Source organism: Pimephales promelas, chromosome 11, assembly GCF_988280905.1.
Source record: "Pimephales promelas chromosome 11, fPimPro1.hap1.1, whole genome shotgun sequence".
Lineage (NCBI taxonomy): Eukaryota > Metazoa > Chordata > Actinopteri > Cypriniformes > Leuciscidae > Pimephales > Pimephales promelas.
The window spans coordinates 20,289,559-20,308,208 of NC_142779.1; the positions used below are offsets into that span (position 1 = coordinate 20,289,559).

General features: G+C 39.0%; 2 protein-coding genes across 2 annotated transcripts in view; one reads left to right on the forward strand and one right to left on the reverse strand.

The window, feature by feature from the left end:
* The window catches only part of jag1b (jagged canonical Notch ligand 1b), a 33,536-nt gene extending 31,459 nt beyond the window's left edge, over positions 1-2,077 (forward strand). The window contains exon 26 of the mRNA XM_039653271.2: positions 135-2,077. Within this exon, the coding sequence (XP_039509205.2) occupies positions 135-589 (455 nt within the window). The 3' untranslated portion in view covers positions 590-2,077. The remainder of the gene's footprint in view (positions 1-134) is intronic.
* Positions 2,078-3,122: 1,045 nt separating this feature from the next.
* Positions 3,123-18,650, reverse strand: part of slx4ip (SLX4 interacting protein) — a 44,145-nt gene continuing 28,617 nt past the window's right edge. The window contains exons 7-8 of the mRNA XM_039653273.2: positions 4,677-4,774; positions 3,123-4,610 (exon numbers count right to left, since the gene is read on the reverse strand). Of these exons, the coding sequence (XP_039509207.2) occupies positions 4,088-4,610; positions 4,677-4,774 (621 nt within the window). The 3' untranslated portion in view covers positions 3,123-4,087. The remainder of the gene's footprint in view (positions 4,611-4,676; positions 4,775-18,650) is intronic.

Below are 18,650 nucleotides of genomic sequence, written 5' to 3' on the forward strand. Positions count from 1 at the left end.
TTGGCATTAAATTAGATTTTCATTAAACACAAAAGAAACCTACATGAATGCATTTCTTAAAACTAAATTTTAAAAAGGTTAGTCATTCTCCTGAACACCAGCTAACTGTCCCTCTGGTTCTTCTTCTTCGCCAGACTACCTGGTTCCGCTGCTCAGCTCCATCTTCATCGTGCTCTGGATCCTTGCCTTGGCCTCGGCCTTCATGTGGTGCATTCACCGTCGACGGAAACAGAACGCCCACGGCAACACAACTACCTCAGCAACCGAGGACAATACCACCAATAATGTGCGCGAGCAGCTCAACCAAATCAAAAACCCCATCGAGAAACATGCGGCCCACGGCGTGGCCATAAAAGACTACGAGGGGAAGAACTCCATCATTGCCAAAATTAGGACGCATAACTCTGAGGTGGAGGAAGAGGAGATGGACAAACACCTGCAGAAAGCGCGCTTCACTAAGCAGCCGGCATACACGCTGGTGGAGAGGGAGGAGCGCACGCCCAACAAAAACCCAAATTGGACTAACAAACAGGACAACAGAGACTTGGAGACGGCACAAAGCTTAAACAGGATGGAGTATATCGTATAGCAGGCAGCTGTGTTGCCTTGCGACCGAACCCCTGTTGCTGTTGCACTTACCGGTCACTTGGCAGGGTCTCGGGGGGGGGGAGGGTTGTGCTTCTCAAAACTGTCGAGTCGTGTTCTGGACTCCAAGGCTGTTATTTGCCTAGAATCCTGTGTTAATTTAAGTTTCGACAAGCTGGCTTCACACTGGCAATTGATAGTTGCTGTGGATGGCTAGAAAACCCAAATGCTGCGTTTCACTTCCAGTGTTTTCCTTTGTAAAAGAGAGAAGAAAAAAAGTAAAAAAAAGAAAACATACACATTTCAAAATGTCTATATTTTTGTGGATACGTTTGAGTATCTCAATGAGTCTGAAAAGTTTGCATAGTGTTTGCAAAGAGTTTTAAGTGTTATTTTCGTTCATAATGACAATGCTCTCACAGCTAAAGTAGTTGTTTCTTCCTTATCCAGCGGCTGTGTGGAAACTCTCTAGTTGGTTTTATTTCTAGTTCTGAACTGAAAGTGCCTTCACAGCTACGCACCACAGCAATTGTCGGAAATGAGTATAAAATGAAAAAGAAAAAGAGCAAAAAAATTATTTATTTTTTCCTTTCTTTGGGCGGGATAGGTCGGTCAGCATTTTGCTGCCAATATGAAGAATTGTCAATTTAGTGTAGATATGTATATTTTTTTTAATTAATCACTGTGTATATTTGATTTATTAACTTAATAATCAAGAGCCTTAAAATATCATTCCTTTTTATTTATATGTCCTGTCTAGTTTTGAAGGTTTCGATAGCTTTGTCAGCCTATAGCTTTGTTCGGACGACATTTGTTTAATGTTTCACATACCAAAATTTCAAAGAGGAACTAAAGCAGTCTATTTTTTAAGAAGCAAGACGGGCGTTTGTGTGCCTGCGATGTTTTTTTGTTTTGTTTTTTCTTTTATACATTGTCAGATATTTCAATATTTGTATTTTGCCAACTCGTACTTGCTCAATGCAGGTAATGTCATCATCATGGCTGCTTTTTGTTTGGAGACTTGTTGGCAGACACATTGCTTGCCACGGATGAAAAAGAAAAAAAAAAATCATTAAAAACATAAAAAATAAAAGGGAACACGAGTCTTTTAGTTGCTTGTTGGTAAACCTGATTCACACAAATCATTTCTCCTCAGCTTCGGTTTGCAGTTTGTCATAAGCTAGGCTGTGAATACTTGAACAGTAGGGGGCCAATGGAAACACTGTAGATGACTGCCTTGCTTTCAGGAGTCCATTTCTATTGCTGTGCACATGTAGTTTTCTTTTCGTAGTTCTTTTATATTAAGGCTCTCTAAAACACCAAACCGACATGCTTATCACATTTGTAAATTCTATGAGATCATGGCAATATTCAATGTTCATATTTGACCTTATTGTAAATTTGTCTTTGTTTCTTTTTTTAGTTTGTTCCTGGCAATATTTTTGAATGTTATATTTATTAAACATTTTGTATAAAAGGAAAATGAAATGTTTGTTTTTCGATTTGTGCTCTATTCTTGCATTGACGTACTATTACGTGAGGCGCACGCTGCGTTTAAATGGAATAGCTGTGCAGATTGTACTCGGTACCATGTGAAGACTGACGCTGTGACTGACAAACCCTCCCCACGTGATAAATGAGGTATTCAGAACAATAACTGCAGGGCAAATGGCAAAGCTTCTGGTGATGAGCAAATTAAAGGGGTTTCCCAATGTTTTTCAGTCATCAAGCATGTCAATTTTATCATCATTTACTCATTCTCATGTTTTTTACATACTTTCTTTTTTTTTTGTACGCAAAAGATGACATTTTGAGGAATTGGGTTGCTGTTTTTCAAGCACTATAAATGGAGGTTTCAAGGTGCATTGTAAAAATGCTCCGTACGATCTTGAAATCCACTCTAGCACTCCTTGACACGAGTGAAATAACAAGTCCAATTTGTGATAGATATATTCTTTTGAGTGGGATCTTTTCAGAGATTTTATAAAACATCTCTGAATGATTTATTAATCAGACTCCAGTGAAAAACAGACTCATAACCAGTGAAAAACAACTTAAGCTTATGTCTGTTTCTCACACAAAGGCTTCATAAAGCTTCTGTACACTAAAGATAAAGCACAAGTCAATTAGATGATAAATGTATGGTGCTTTGAATGGCGATTGATGCTTTCAAGCTTCAAAAATGACACATTGCAAGTGCAACAAAATGGCTGAATAACACAGCTTCTAGATTTTCCCATTGTGTTAAGCATAAGAAAGTTAGTTGAATGGGTTAGTAAAAAAGAAAAAAAAAACGTATTTGTGCTCTTAATTTAATTTTTTTTTTTTTTTACCTTGCAATGTTTACTCAAAATGTCAATTTAAACCCAACGGATCTCAAAATATAATCAATAACTGATAAATAGAAGTTCCCAGCCTACTTTTTTTTTCAATCATTCATCATTCATTACCCTCTGATGTACATCACAATAACACAATAAAATATCTGTTGTGACTAAGCTTGAATTTACTTAATGTTAATCTCCAATGGCAGACTGCATGAACAGTGACGATTTCAGTTTTTAGGATTTCTTGGACATTTAGTTCACAAGCATCTCAACGGGAATATTGTTTGTTTAAGAATTTAATGATTCGAATAGCATTACAGAAATCAAAATATACAGTAAAATTACTCTAAAATTTGTTCTAACTCTAAACCAGAAGCATTTCGACTGTAATGTTAAGGCATTATTACAGCACAATGTTTGTATATTCTGATACAATTTGTATGACACAAATCTATTATACTAAAGGCATAAACATCAAGTGATTTGTAAGCATGAGAATACGACTCGAATTTATGTCCATACATATATTTATCCTGCCATCACGCACTACATCAATGTCGACTGCACCCCTGATTAGCCAAATTTCGGCCACGAGCTGCACTACAGCGTTCCATAACGTTGTCAGTCATCCCACAGCAGACTTTTAGCTGTTATGAAAAGCAATAACACATTTACAAATAATAACCGCAGGGAGACGGCAGTCGGCTCCAACGGTGAAAACCCCTGATCGCTTAAGGAGCGTGGTGTATGTGAAAACACAGTGAAATCAATCATGTGCTCAGCTGAAGCTGGAAGAGTGGAGATTTCAGACGGATGGAGCCAGAGATTTGGGCTTGAAGCCACAGTGTGCTCGGAGGCTCCCGTTAGTCTGAAATACAAATCTTACGCGGAAAACGCAAACTACAACACGTTCTGTAACCAAAAGCAAAGTTATTGTTCGCGTGAGTCGCTTTTAAGCTGTTACTAATGAAGCCAAATATTTGAGAGGTACTTGGTAATCTAATATAAGCTATTGAGTTTTTTACTTTGAAGGCAAAGAGAAATACTGTAAAGACTGTGTGTGGTGAACTCTTGAGCAACCGCCGCTGACAGACAGCATTACGGTAGAAGTGTGCACTGTAACATCCATCGTGGTGGCGTCAGATATCCTCTCTCGTTCTATGCCGCTGCGCCCCTCAGGACTTCTTGAGCCGGCGTAATCGGGATGTTCTGGGCTCGCCCCCCTTCCTTCCCTCTCTGGCGGCCAATCTGGAACTAATAGAAGAGCCAGAGGATACAGGCTTGACAGATAGGCCTCTCAGACTTGTGGCCAGCCCGCTTTGGTTAGTCTGTGAAATCTCAGGCTGGGGACTGCAAACGTCTGGAGAGAGCTTGTTGGAATCGCTCAATGCTGCAGGGTCTCCAAGACGCAATCTTTTTGTCTTTTGGCGGTCAACATCCTCTCCTGAGCTGCTTGGGGTTCGTGGTCGTCTCTTCGGACCGGTAGCATCAAGATGCGGTTCAGTGACCTCTTTATCGTTCCTTAATTTAGACGACAACACAACTTTCCCTTCCTCCAATGACTCATCAGTGAACAAAACGAGGACAGGATGACATGTTTCGGAAGAACCCTTTTGTGCTTCATCCACTTGCAATTGGTCAGATATGGACTCTTGTTTATCTTGGCGTTGTCGGGGTTGGACGTTAGCCTGCCTGGCACTGGAAGAATGAGGAAATGTTACATGAAGATTAGGATAAGTCATCATAAGCTATATAAGAACTTACATCTTCTGAAGGACAGCTCTTTTTGTTGCGGTGGAGTTGGGTAATGGATCTATGGTGTCGCCAGAGCTAGAAAAATACTTCGATCGGCTTTGTTCATTCTGTTCAGACGAAAAAAAAAAAACAGAGAGAGATTCATTAAATATAAGATGGCGGAGAAAAAAAAAGTAAAATGTTGATTATAAATCAGCTTATATCCAGTTATTTATTGTTTAGTTTCAGTTAGAATGCTGGCTGAGCTACTCTTTCAACACTTGACAGAAACTATGAAGTACATTGTTTATTTCTTGTTTTTCCATTGCACTGACATGAATTAACTTTGGATATTTGGTGTCGCCATGGGAACGAATCCATGAAATGTTTTGATGGCCATACCCAAGAGACCAAGCAAAAACACAAGCAAAAAGCTTGTGTTCAACTGCCAGAATTCAGAGAAAGCTCTCTTTTTTCCTTTTCTCTGGCTCAAATGTCTGATCATGTTCAGCAAAATATAAAAATGTGTGCGGCTGTGTGTTTAAGGGAAACAAACTTGTACATGTTGTATATTATGTTTGTGCTCATATTAAGCATGTCAAAACAAGTACCAATATGGTTAAATGTGTATTCACACAAATATGTTTATACACTGTACATATACCGAATTGAGTCAAGACATCATAATTAGAGAAAATGAGAAAAACATTACATTTTAAATAACTAAATCAAATTTCATTTCCATAATAATATTCCCATTGTCTTTGGTGTGTGTGTGTGTTTATCAGGACCTTGGCTTGACCACCTGAATAGTTTAACTAACACTTTGAAGTCCTTGTTTTAGTACTAGCCATGCTTAACTAGGCAGCTCTGAGAAGAATAAAGAGACGAGGCAGCTTATTGAATCCCACCAACATACACCTTCAACAGTCCTAATGAAGCTCTATCAACAGAACAATCCTTGACTGAGCAAGAACAGAGCGGGTGTTTGTGGCCGCCGTCTTTAGGGGCACAGGATCATTGAACTGCGATTAACCAACACAAAACAATCATTCCAGTCCAAACTGATTGGATTTCATAAAAGTGTAGGTTTACCAACTAGCCTCTGAACAGGTTCAAGATATATAGGCTATTAGTTCTATTTTAGGAGCAAACGGCCAGATAAGCACAAGGTCCGTCAAGTCATTAAAGCGAAATGTGGAAATTGCAGAGGGATGCGTTTCATATGAAGTGCAGACGCTGGCCTAAAGAAGGGGCCTCTATATACCCATATATAATGCCTTGTTTTATAAAGAGGGTTGGTGTGGCCTAGTGGATAATGGTATGGAATGGCAACCAAAAGGTTGTAGGTTTGAACCCTATGAAGTCAACAGTACAATTCAATCAAAAAGAAAGCATCAAAGATGAAACAGGTATGAGCAATCCATATTGCTTGTCTTTGAGCCGAGGCGTAGTGAGCAAGTCATGCTGAATAAGCTTTGAAACTCAAAAGGAAGGTCCACCTACTGCATGCTGCAGCATGTGATTGTGGCGCAACCTCAATCATGTGCTTTTTTGTTTAATATAATGAAGACAAAAAATATTACAAAATTTCACAAGATAAGTTCTTGGTGAAAGCTAAATCTTAATTTACAGTATTTGTATTCCTATTTCTCAAACAGTATAGTAAAAGATCAGTCGTAAAAGATTTGCGTTTTGGTTCACGCATTTCCACTTTTTTTATGTGTTTTATGTCTTCTAATTGAATCATTTATCCACCTCAAGCAAGTGTATATATTTTTTGTGCATTTTGCAGCAAGTATTTGCAATAAAAAGTACTTGCATCGTTTAAATCAGCATTTTTAATGTGACATTCTAAAATTCACACTCATTCACTCGCGATATGACCAAAATATATCACAATAAGAGTCATTTCAAAATTATGATATCATTATGTTGTTATTTTTGTTAGAAATAAGAAAGAAATTATTTTATTTTATTTTATTAATATTTTTGTTAGAAAAAAATCTCTTCAAACTTTAAACTGGCACATGCACAGAATACATTTTTGTGATAATGCAAAACTGCAACCTGACATGAGCATAATTGCCAAAATTGCCAAAAACAACGCCAGCGAACACTTACCAAATTTAGCTCTCTTTTGTGTCTTATCAGGCTTAAACAATTTAAAATCGTTTGGAACATAGAAGTGCCCCTATTTTGCTTTTTCAGATATTCCATGTCATGCAGTGTGTAATATAGCTGTTTGTGAATGTAAAAGGTCTGCAAAGTTTGCCAAAATGTGTCATCAGTAATTCCAGTCTTAATTTTGGAACTTACACGTAACTATGTAACTAATTTGCATAATGCCCATGGTCTGTATTGGCTGCAAACAAACAACATCTACTTTGGCCTGTTCTCAAACATCGAAGCTGGTTCGTGTTGTGTCCATGTCGAGAAGATCTGGCCAATTAGACCTCCAAAACAAAATTAAGAACCTTTAAAATAGCATAATAGGGGCCAGTGCTGGAAAAGTTACTTTTAAAATGTAATAGGCTACATTTTACAAGTTATCCTATTAAAATTGTAATAAGTACTACTGTAATCATTTCAATTACTTTAATAAAGTAATGTAACTGATTACATTTGATTACTTTTCTAAATCTCTAACGAATGTTTTCAACTGTTAATCATATTCAAACATTTAAACCAGGCAGAGTTAACCTTAAAGTATATTCATGAATTAAGATTATAATAATTTAATTGACTTTTTACTTTGAGATCATTCTGCAGTCAAATACAGATTTCTGGATGAAATTATTTTTACATTTCCAGCACTTCAGTCAGGTTGTAGACAAAAACTTTCAGAGGCAATGTGGATTGATGTAATTGGCAGAATTGGTGCGCTGCAAATTCAAACAAAAGAGCCAATCAAAGGCATCAGAAGAGCATCGCTTTACTAAACAGCTTTTAAACAGATGAAGCAATAAATTATTATTAGTATTCAACAGATCCTAGCTTTTTAAAGAAAATATTCATATGTAACCCACTTTGTGATCGTTAAACATTTTCATAAGTAACTAATTTAATTACTCATTTTTTCACAATTAAAGGGGTGGTAAAGTATGATTTCACTTTTCTAACTTTAGTTTGTGTGTTTGAGCATAAACAACATTATCAGAGTTACAATGCTCAAAGTTCAAAGCATAGGAAGACATCTGCAGCAGCTCATTTGCATTTAAAGGGCCAGGCACAAAATGGTGCATTTGTGCAAACCCTCAAAAGCAACTTTAACATACTATATAAAAATATATGTGGGGTATTTTGTGCTAAAACTTCATACACACACTCTGAGGACATCAAAGGTTTATTTTACATCTTGCGAAAATGGCATTTTACCACCCCTTTAATGTAATTAACTTACATGTAACTATTTACTCCTCAACACTAATTGCGGCACTTTAAACTGGAAAATAATAATTATACCGGTTGTCAAGTTTCGACCGGCTCATCATGTCTAGTGGTGTTTCACCCACCCCTTAAATGGAATGGAAACCCAAACACAGACGAAAGGCCCAACTCAGTTAAAGTCTCTGTTCCAACACGCTGTTTGAAAGAAACAGGCTCAGCAGGATTGCACATTGCTGCTTGACTCTAAATGGGCTGATCAATAGCTAGTAGGAAGGTTCATTTTAAGGTGCAGGGAAGGGTAATGCATGAGAAGATCTGAGAACACAAAGTCTATCAGAGCCCTAAAGATTCTCTGATCACCCACAGAGACAAGTATTCATACGAAATCATGTTGTAACACGGGCCACTAATGTTTAAAGGAGCACTTCACCCATTTCAACATCAATCTTTATTGAAAGTGGATCATATGTAGTCGAAATGTAAAATAATTTTTGAATTCAGCACAAAGCACAGCTTCGCAAGTCACTCCCACTATTCCAGAACAGCGCAAACATTAGAGAAATCACTTTTGCGTCTACAAGGCTAACTTTAGCAGCCACCAGAGTTTGAAATTCATTTCACACAAAATTTCTAGTTAGTTGGCTGTGGCGAGCAGGACGAGGGTGAGGGATGTGAGAGGACAGCGCGAGGCCGGTGTTGTGACTGATAATGAAAGACACCTGTGAGACGCGCGCCGGTCTCACGTCTATCACGGTGAAGCGGAGGCATGATAAAGGAGAAGCAGGCCTGATTGTATGATGTGTTTTGTTTCTGTTGAGTGTAACGTAACAGCAGTCGTCAATGAGGGGCTGCTGGCTTATACTTTCGTTTTGTATTTGTTTATTTTACTATTAAAATGTTTAAATGTTCGCCGGTTCCCGCCTCCTTCTTCCCACAACAACAAACCCTGTTAACGTTACATTAGCAAACTCATTAGTGAATTACTCCTCATTTGTATTTCTTTCTAACGGTATATGGTGAATTACTGCATCATACCGAGATGTTCAGTCAGGTGAAACTAGGATGGTTCACATCACGATCACAACACAAACGTCTGTGTGCTCGTCTGATTCAGAGATTTTCTCCAGGAGAAATTGCCATCGTTGAAATTCTCTGCAGCAGACGGACTCTCTCTTTGAGAGCACTCTCTCCAGCGAGAGCACATGCACAGCAGTCCACCCAGCTCGAGCCAGTCCGGGCTCCGATCCTCGACCGCGACAGACAGCCGCCTCCTGCTCCTGGCCTCAGCTGCTCTTCACTATACTGCGACTCGTAAAGATAGCCATGAACATCGGATTTGAGGAGCAGATTTTCAAAATACTCTTCTTCCATATCGTGTTTAGTTTTTTCCGCCATTGTCATAACTTCCTATATCCACAGCACTTGTTTGCTTCGCTTCCAAACAAGATGGCTGATATTGATGTCAGTATCTGTAAGTCAAGTCCCACCCACTGATCTGTAATAGGCCTGAAGCATGGGTTGGTCCCACACCCTGGAATAATGAGGAGGTAATGTTTGTAGTCTCTACACTTTTCAATGAAATGTGACTTCCTGCTTATTATGACGAAAAATGACGATTTTTATGTCATAATAAGCAGGAAGTAAAACACTTAAACCCTTATTTCACCCATCCCAGGGGAAAATAAGGGAATAATCCATGACCATTCAAAAATATGACTGGTTTTCTAAAGATACAAAGCCTAAAGGTGCAAAACACAAGTATCTGAGTTTTTGCAGAACTACGCCCCCTCTGGTGACAAGTGAAACTGCAACCAGAGTTGTGCGCGCTCATGGAACACACACACATACACACACGTTTGCACGAGCTGTTCATAACCAAAGGAGCATCAGCCGCACACTGTGTGGCACACATCTTTTGTTACAGACATATTGAGGTAAAGTCATTTAAAATATATGAAAGGCATTCAAGTAAATTACACACTTATGTGTGTGTGTGAGGGGAAAACGGGGGTAGTAGAAAACTTCGGTTTTTGTTTCCATCTATCTCCATGTTGAACTGTTTTATGTGCTTACTGTATCCACTTATGATTATATTATTATGGAAACACGTTCATGAACAATATAAGTTATGACTTTGTATAGGACCCGTTTGAGCCCAAGAGCAGACCGGAGATCTCTCCGTTTGTTGAAAGCTTCCCGATGTTGACTCTTGTCTTATTCTGACACCTGGCACTGGACAGACAGAAGTTTTATTTTCTTTGTCTTACGTGGAGTTTGCGTTGCGGATTGGAATGAACTACAAGCCGGTCTCTTTGGGGCTGTTTACACCTGGCCACTTCATGCGTTCTCAGATCGCTATCTGATTTATCAAAACGATTCCATGTACACCTGCTCACATAAATGTGTTTTTGCAAAACGGATATTAATCTGATCTTCAATTCCCGCGCTATATACAGATTTCATGAAGTGCACATCACCGAAAGCAACAGATATGAGCTGCATTTTATTAATCATTGGCTAATCAGCAAAGACAGCAATAAGAGCGGCCCTGGTAAGATCCCTAGTAAGAGGGATTTAATTTAAGATCCCTGGTAAGAGGGATCTTACCAGCCCTGGTAAGATCATTTAATTTCTTTACTTTTAATGAAGATGGTAATGTTAAGCGTCTGCGACTTACTTTCACTTTGATTTGTGATAGATTGCGGCGCGCTGGCTTTATGAATAGGGGCTCAGCTGCTCACCTGAGGTGATGCGCGTCGTCATATATGACTAAAATAACATGACATATAGCCTGGTTTCAACAACCACATGCATACACTTGTCCAGTTTTGTCTGGAATGCGACCCAGACCACGTCCTCAAGTGGTTTTAGCGATCGGATTCAAATCCGTCTCGAATGCGTTTCGGAGGGCAACCTGGTCATTTCACGATCGAATAGCTATCCGATCACAGAAAACGCATGAAGTGACCAGGTGTAAACAGCCCCTTTGAATCCATCTTCTACTTTTGTGGAAAGTTGACTAAAGTTGTGTCGCTCGAGTTGTCTTCTCTGATACGGAGAATGGCGGTGAATACACTAACCTGCAAGACATAGGCACATAGCCAGGCGAGCGTGAACGCGCATGACGTCACGCCCAGTCTCAGATTCGAGCTCGAATCCCTCTTATTTATTTTACTGTACAGGATTATAGAGGCAATCGCAGTGATCAGAGAAGGGCTCATTCAGCCCATCAGGCGATTGTTTAAGCATGTATGGATTAGAAAACTGCTATTTTTAACATGAAATGTTGCACAATGCACCTTTAATGCAAATGGTTGAAGTGTCCCTTTAAAAATAATTAATTCATTAAAGTCAGAGCGATCAAGCTGCGGTCCATGAACACAGTCTGTCAAACTCTCTTACACACATACAGAAACACCATTTACCACGTCCTTCAGCCCACTGCAACCAGGACTGGATGGTTTTTAGGGGGATATCCAGACACACAAGCATACAAAAACACACCCATACTCACTAACTATAAGTCCACTGAAAATAAACACACCCAGTGAGCGTGAACGGTACAGCGGACACACACGCTTGACAAAAACATGGAGGACAGGGGAGGAAGAACATTTGAATTTCAATGCCTTCATATGCATTTTACAAACCTTTGGAAAATAGATGAAAGAGACAAAAACAATGGAGCAGTGTTTCTTTCCCTGAGAAACACCCAAGAAGCAACTCTCTCATGTACTCCGCTGGTCTTCAAAGAAGACCAAGGGAAAGTGAAAGAGCGATAATAAAAGGAATTTTGGTCAGAAAGTTAGTGGAGTGATTTGTTAGCTGAATAAGGAACTAAGAACAGTCAATGTGTCTAAGAAACAAGGAATATAGACCCCTTTTGCGCCAACGTCACAGTTACATCACGGCGCTAGCTGGAGGCAAAACAAAGTGAAAACTGGAGGCGGCCAATACAAACCAGCACAGATTCGGCTACATAATAAGGAGCTTAAATTACTTTTATTATTATTAAATATCATCTTATTGTGTCGTTTGGTGATAGTATCAATGAAAAATAAATATGCTGTATCTGGACTTTTTATTTCTAGAAAATATTCACATGATTAAAATCGCACCGTAATGTCACTGTTTACATTGTCGTATTCTCTGCCCCGACTCGGCAGAACTGCAGATCGTACTCACAAGTCTTGTACATGACCATTCAGCATATAGTTATAGGCATCTAAAGATTTATATGCCCTCAGTTTCTCTTTACGATCGGTTTCTCTATAAGGTAGGTGTAGAAGTCAGGCCACTCAACCGAGGTAAAGTAACGTTAATCCTGTCAGATCGTCCATGCATTGAGTGAGCATGTAGGCGGCTATGGGTCGGCCAATCTGGTTCTGTTTGTTAAAATGAACTTTTGAAAATAGCAATCACGGTCCTGGACAGTGAGTGACCTTACACATTAAGATAAAATCTGATTTTCTCCAGTCATTGTTAAAAAAACAAGCTAATAAAACTTGCTTACTAGCATTAGTGAAGCGGCCAGAGAGATTGTTCTGCCTTCACCTAAGCTCCGCCCACAAAAAAAGTCACTATGTTTAAATAATTATATATTATATGCTATACTTTTGTTAAGCAATAATTAATGTAAAACGTAAAAATGTCACAAGAAATGTATAAAAGTAAAAAATTATTATTTTTAAAAAGTATGTTCTTTTGATCTTTATATTCATCAAAGAATACAAAAAAATTTAATTCAAATATGTATTAGACCTGCCTGAGGAAAATCTGTTGTCCGAAATGTTGCATATTAAAGCCATTAAGTGATTAAGCACGAGAAATGGGCAAGATTGTTTATTTTATTTTATTTACTTTTTTTTTTTGTTAACATTGTTCATTACTTTTGGTTAACAAAATGTCACTTGAGCACCAAATCAGCATATTAGAAAGATTTCTGGATCATGTGATGCTAAAGACTGGAGTAATGATACTGAAAATTCAGCTTTGCTGTCACAGGAATAAATTGCATTTTAAAATATATCGAAAACGGTTCTTTTAAATTGTAGTTTTGATTAAATATTCACATTAAATATTTTTTTATAATTATTTTCATGGCACAGTACAGTTACAAAAGCCATGATCATTGCATATAAACACTTAGCTAAAAGTGAAACAAATTCAAGCAGAATCCAGTAAGGAGGACTGCAGCCCACATACACTAGATACAAACACTTAAAATAGCATCTATTTGTCTTTACACTAAATGATTGTTGAAAATGTAAGCTAAAATGTCTTCTATCAACGACAAGTCATTTTTTAAAAGGAAATGAGTCAGTATTCACAAACTCATTCACCCTTCACATTTCCAAAAGCTCAATCATACTGTACATAAATCAACCATGAAATGAGGTTGAGTTGATGCAATAAGTGCTGGCACACTTAGAGGACACTCTTACAATGACTCATCTGTACTAGTAAACAAACAAATATGTACCACTATTCACGTGATCTGGACTCATTAGCCGTTAGGCAGATCACTGTTACACAAGCACTTGAAGGCCCGCAATGCGGGTAGTGGAAGTGCAGTTACGGATCAGGACAAAGATCAGTCAAGTAGAGGTGATCCGTGAACTAATTTGCCAGTGACTATAATGCCCTTGAGCAAACTTAACTTACAGTATCTCTAAGAGGATTGTCCCAACAAGTGTACCGTAGTCACCATGAGTAAATGTGCGGTCACACTAGACTGTGTCTCAGTCACTTCCATTCATAACCATTCGAGTGGGAATGCAAGCATAAACATACACTAAAAAATGCTGGGTCTTTTTTTTTTTCTCCAAATGTTAGGTTCAGCCTGTTGTTTTTAACATTTTTTACCCAGGTGCTAGGTAGTTTTTGTGCAACTCAGCTTTTCATTTTTACTGTAATTTCTACATACAAATGATGAACCACATACCTACTGTAGCCAGTGCTGGGTCAATGTAACCCAATGTTGGGTAGTCTGTGGCAAACCGGTTAAAACTTGACAAATTTGTCAATGGTCATTGTGTGTTCTGTTCTGAGAGAAAACATCCTGAGGGGAAACGTCCTGAATGAAATTAAGGGTTGTATTACATTGTATTCCTATAAAATTATTACTGTATTGAAGATCTGTAGTCTCACATTTAACCTTTTTTGTTTACATGTACATCGCAGCTATAACGTCTGCTTGGAACTCTAGCCTTTTACAAAGCATACACCGGATCTACACTTACAGCCACCATGGAAGTTTCACCTCCCACCAAACGCATGGTGTGGCCAGGGCTCAGGCATGACGCAGCATCGCTGTCATATAAATATTAGTAAAATTTGAATTTGAATATTAAAATGTAATTTAATGAGCAGCCTAAATGATACCAGTTTTCTTCCCACAGATTCCTCTTCGCTGCTCTTATTGCTCCTGCCACAAACTAAAGTGTTTACTAAATGTTTTTGAGCATTTTATGATTGTAAAAGACTGACAGAATGAATTTGCTTGCTGTAATAAGCATTTTAATCCTTAATATTGTTATTATATAGGCCTAGTTTTATTTATTAAAGCAGTAAGGCATTGGAGATAAAAGTATTTTTATATTGTAAATATAATTTTAGGTGATTCATATAATTGTAATTTATAACAATAAATAAGTAAAATAAATAATATAATTATATTATATTATATATTATATGGGGAGGCTAAAGCAAACCCCAGCAGCACCCTCACTTTTTTTACCATCATGGAAAGTCTGAACATAGTCAACATTGCGTAACATTGCTGTCATCACCAAGATGATGCCTTTGAGGAGAAATGTGACTCAGGCTTGCTTACTTGAAAGCTTTGTCTCAGTTGGTTGTTTGAACTAAATGTATTGTCACCACAGCAAGAACAATGCAAACAAACATAAATAAATGCAGAGAATCTAGAGTTTAGACACCCTCACATACCTCAATGCCCATCACCCTATACAATGAACTTGAGGGAAAGCATTCGCCTATTCGATGAATACAATTCTGAACAACCTTTTATTTCTCTTAGTGATAAAATACACGAATGGTGTATGTCTTCTTTAAGTACCTGTCAAAAACAACACTCCAGCCATCTTAACCAGAGAGCACTTACATGAAGAGTATCTATAAACCATAACCACTCCAGAAATCCACCTTGTTCCTGTGGATACAAACCAGATTAGGTGACAATGAGTTGGGCCAAGAAGCCCTGAATGACAGTGTTGTGTGGCTTGCTTTTGGAAACCGTGAGAAATTGAGATAGGAGAGGAACAAAGAAAGGATACAGTTATGTCCATAAACACTGTGGCTCTCCCCAAAGGGAGAGGAGGCTGTAAAAACACATCTGCCCTGAGCTTTGATCCGCCGCTTCATTACAAGGCTGCTATCTGCACCGTTCTTCCAGCATACATCCAGAAGTGCAGATGGGGCACCATCAAAATACTAAACTAACTTTCTTCTGTGGATGAATGAGTTCCAAACAATACTGTACAGCATGGGTGGCCAACTTCGGTCCTGAGAGCCACAATCGTGTAGTTTTGCTCCAACCCTAATCAAACACACCTGAACAAGCTAATCAAGGTGTCACACTTGCTAAGCATGGTAAGCGAATGAGGACGGAGAAGAAGAAGAAGAATATGACTTTTTTTAACAGAAGACTTCACAAAACCAAATTCAGTGTAGTATTAAGGAGAACTGACCACAAGAACTAAAACAGATCAGAGGTGAAAGGATGGAGAGGCCACAGCCAGGACTGTGCTCTATGGTGGCATCACTAGAGGGAGGAGCCATGGTGTCTCGATGCCACCCTGGGGATGACTGGAGGCAATGATAAAGGTGGAGCCCACCACGCAGATGGAGAGCCAAGGCAGTGGAGAAACACAGAAGACCAAGGCTGCCACGACGGATCCCCTGAGATGGACGGCAGAGGTGAAGCTGGAGCAACTGAGGGCAGAGGTGGAGGCTGAGGGAGGGCGGAGCTAGCCGAAGCCAAAGGGGTGTAAAGCCAGAGAGCAGCGAACGCGTGACAATGTCTGACCCAGAGGGAGCCGATGGTCCGAGGGAGCCCAGCAAGGCCGAATGGCTGACTTAACGGTGGGGCACACTTCCATTCCCTCGTACTCCACGACAATGGATGGTGCAGCCGGCTCACACACCTGGTCAGACGGGGTCCCCTCAGGCCCCATCCACACTACTGCATTTTCATTTAAAAACAGAAAACCTTTTGCTAAGTTTGCACCTCCAGTCCAGACTAAAAAAGAAAAAATGAAGTCCTAAAACGGAGAATTTAGAAACGCTGCAGCTCAGTTTTGCGTTTTGAATCTCTAGAGGGCATTTTAATGAAGACGGGACAAAACGAAGGACTTTAGAAACGATGACGCAGAGGCTCACGCTCGGTTCGATGATTGGGTGTCATCAGTCATGACGTATCCTTCCCTGATTCGTCAGCCACCCATCAGGTAGCTAAAGTTACGTACTGCTTCATCAAATCTGAGGAATAGTCAATCCGTTTCCTGTTAACACCGGCATGCGCATGCCCAGTGTTGGTGAATGGTCACGTGTTCCACGTTTTCAGTCGTTTTAATGTGGATGGAGATCAATTCTAACATGCAGATAAAACACTGGTGTGGACGGAGATCGTATTCGTTTTAATTCTCTGTTTTTAAATGAAAATGCAGTAGTGTGGATGGGGCCTCAAGCTCTGATGTGACTGACAAGGTGTGAAGAGTTACTAGAAAGCTACAGAAAGGTGAGTTATCAGTGTGCAACTAGTAAAACTTTGCATGAATGTGGCTCTCCAGGACCAATGTTGGCCACCCATGCTGAACACCATGGATTTTATTGTAAAGACAAAAAAAAAAAAAAAAGATTAGACATTTTTCAAAATATCTTTATATATATATATATATATATATATATATATATATATATATACTGTATATACTGTATATATATATATATATATATATATATATATATATATATATAAATAATATCAGCTTATTAGACTGGAAATTCAGCTTTGCAATAATAGGAATAAATTACATTTTAAAAGAGAATAGAATAGAAAAGAGTTATTTTAACTGTGATAATGTTTCACAATATTATGTTTTTATTGTAATTATGGTCAAGCTTGGTGAGGGTAAGAAACTTAATAAAGAAATAAATCTTACAGTGCCCCTTTTTTTTAAAGGTGGTGTATAGTATGTGTGAACAAATACAGATCCAATTTAAGCTAGACACCTTCTCAAGGTGTTTCAGACAGTACATTAAAAGGAAAAGGAATATATGTCTGTCGTCTCAGTTGTGATGACATGATGCTGTGCTGACTGTGCACCCGCAACGCTTTTTTGCTACGCAACAATGAAGGATCCTTCCCGCTTGACCAACATCAGACCACAGCACAGGATGTGAATCACTCAAGGAACCGTTAATCTTGCTTTGACAGAGGATACAAGTCACCTTCCAGTTCATGAAACACCCCTTCCAGGGTTTGAACCGGTGACTTTCCAAATAGTACCCAAAAAACTTTTCACGCTCTCTCTTGCTGCAAGAAACCACGTGTTACATCACCACTCTTTCTTAAAGCCTAACCTAATGACCTCTGGATAGGTGTTATGGCAGCTCTGAGCGGCTGATATAAACTTTGTTTTGCAAACTGAGCACTAAATCAAATGGAAGGACCACAGACAAATTCCTAAACTGCCTCAAAACATGTGGCGTCATTCAGACTCTCACTGTCAAGCTCTGCGGTGAGAGAAACTCACCATAAACATATGACAACACTGGAAGAACAAATTCACAGAGCCATTATCATTTTCAAATAGAAATTCTACTTCGCATATGACTCATACAGCCAAGCTGCATTTCTTTTTAAGATTATTTAGATTCTTATTAAGACATAACTTTCCTGGCTAACTTCAAGCTAAAAAGAGAATGAAAGAAACTGTATGAAAAGGCTCCCACTGACAAATTAGAGAGGAGCAACTGAAATAATTGTTTTGTCATGAGAGAAACTCCAACTCACTCTCCTGATGCCTCTTTCCTCCAATCTGCCAAATAGCAAGAGCACCACCACAAGCTCCTGCTAACCCTTCCTCACAGCATATACAAGCACAGAGAACCACATCCTGAGGAGGGGAATGCAAAAACAAGGGCCCTTGCTTCCATGAACTGGAAAAGCGGTTACACAATGTGAACTTTTCACTGTCGAACTGGATAACTTCACTCGAATTATTACAATTCATGCTTTTATTGAAAGCCAAAGCAACGCAGGAAAAAAATGTCTAAAAAGAAAAGGTCTCAAAGAAAAACAACGGCAAATGATTCACTTGAAAAAGTACCGACATTAATGGCAGGATAGATGGGAGACTGTCTTCGTCCTTGATGTCCACCCAAGGTGGGCGGCTCTGTGCAGATTTCCCAGGACTCTATTGGGAGATGGAGTAGAATCAACCAAGAGTCTCTGAGGGAAGAAGTGGACATGAAAAGATTTGAAGAAGATCTGATCAGGGTGAAGATGATGACAGATGATGACTCGGGACACACAACAGGAAGTCCAACAAAGACACTTTCACTTGGACATTTGTGGCTCCGGAGATC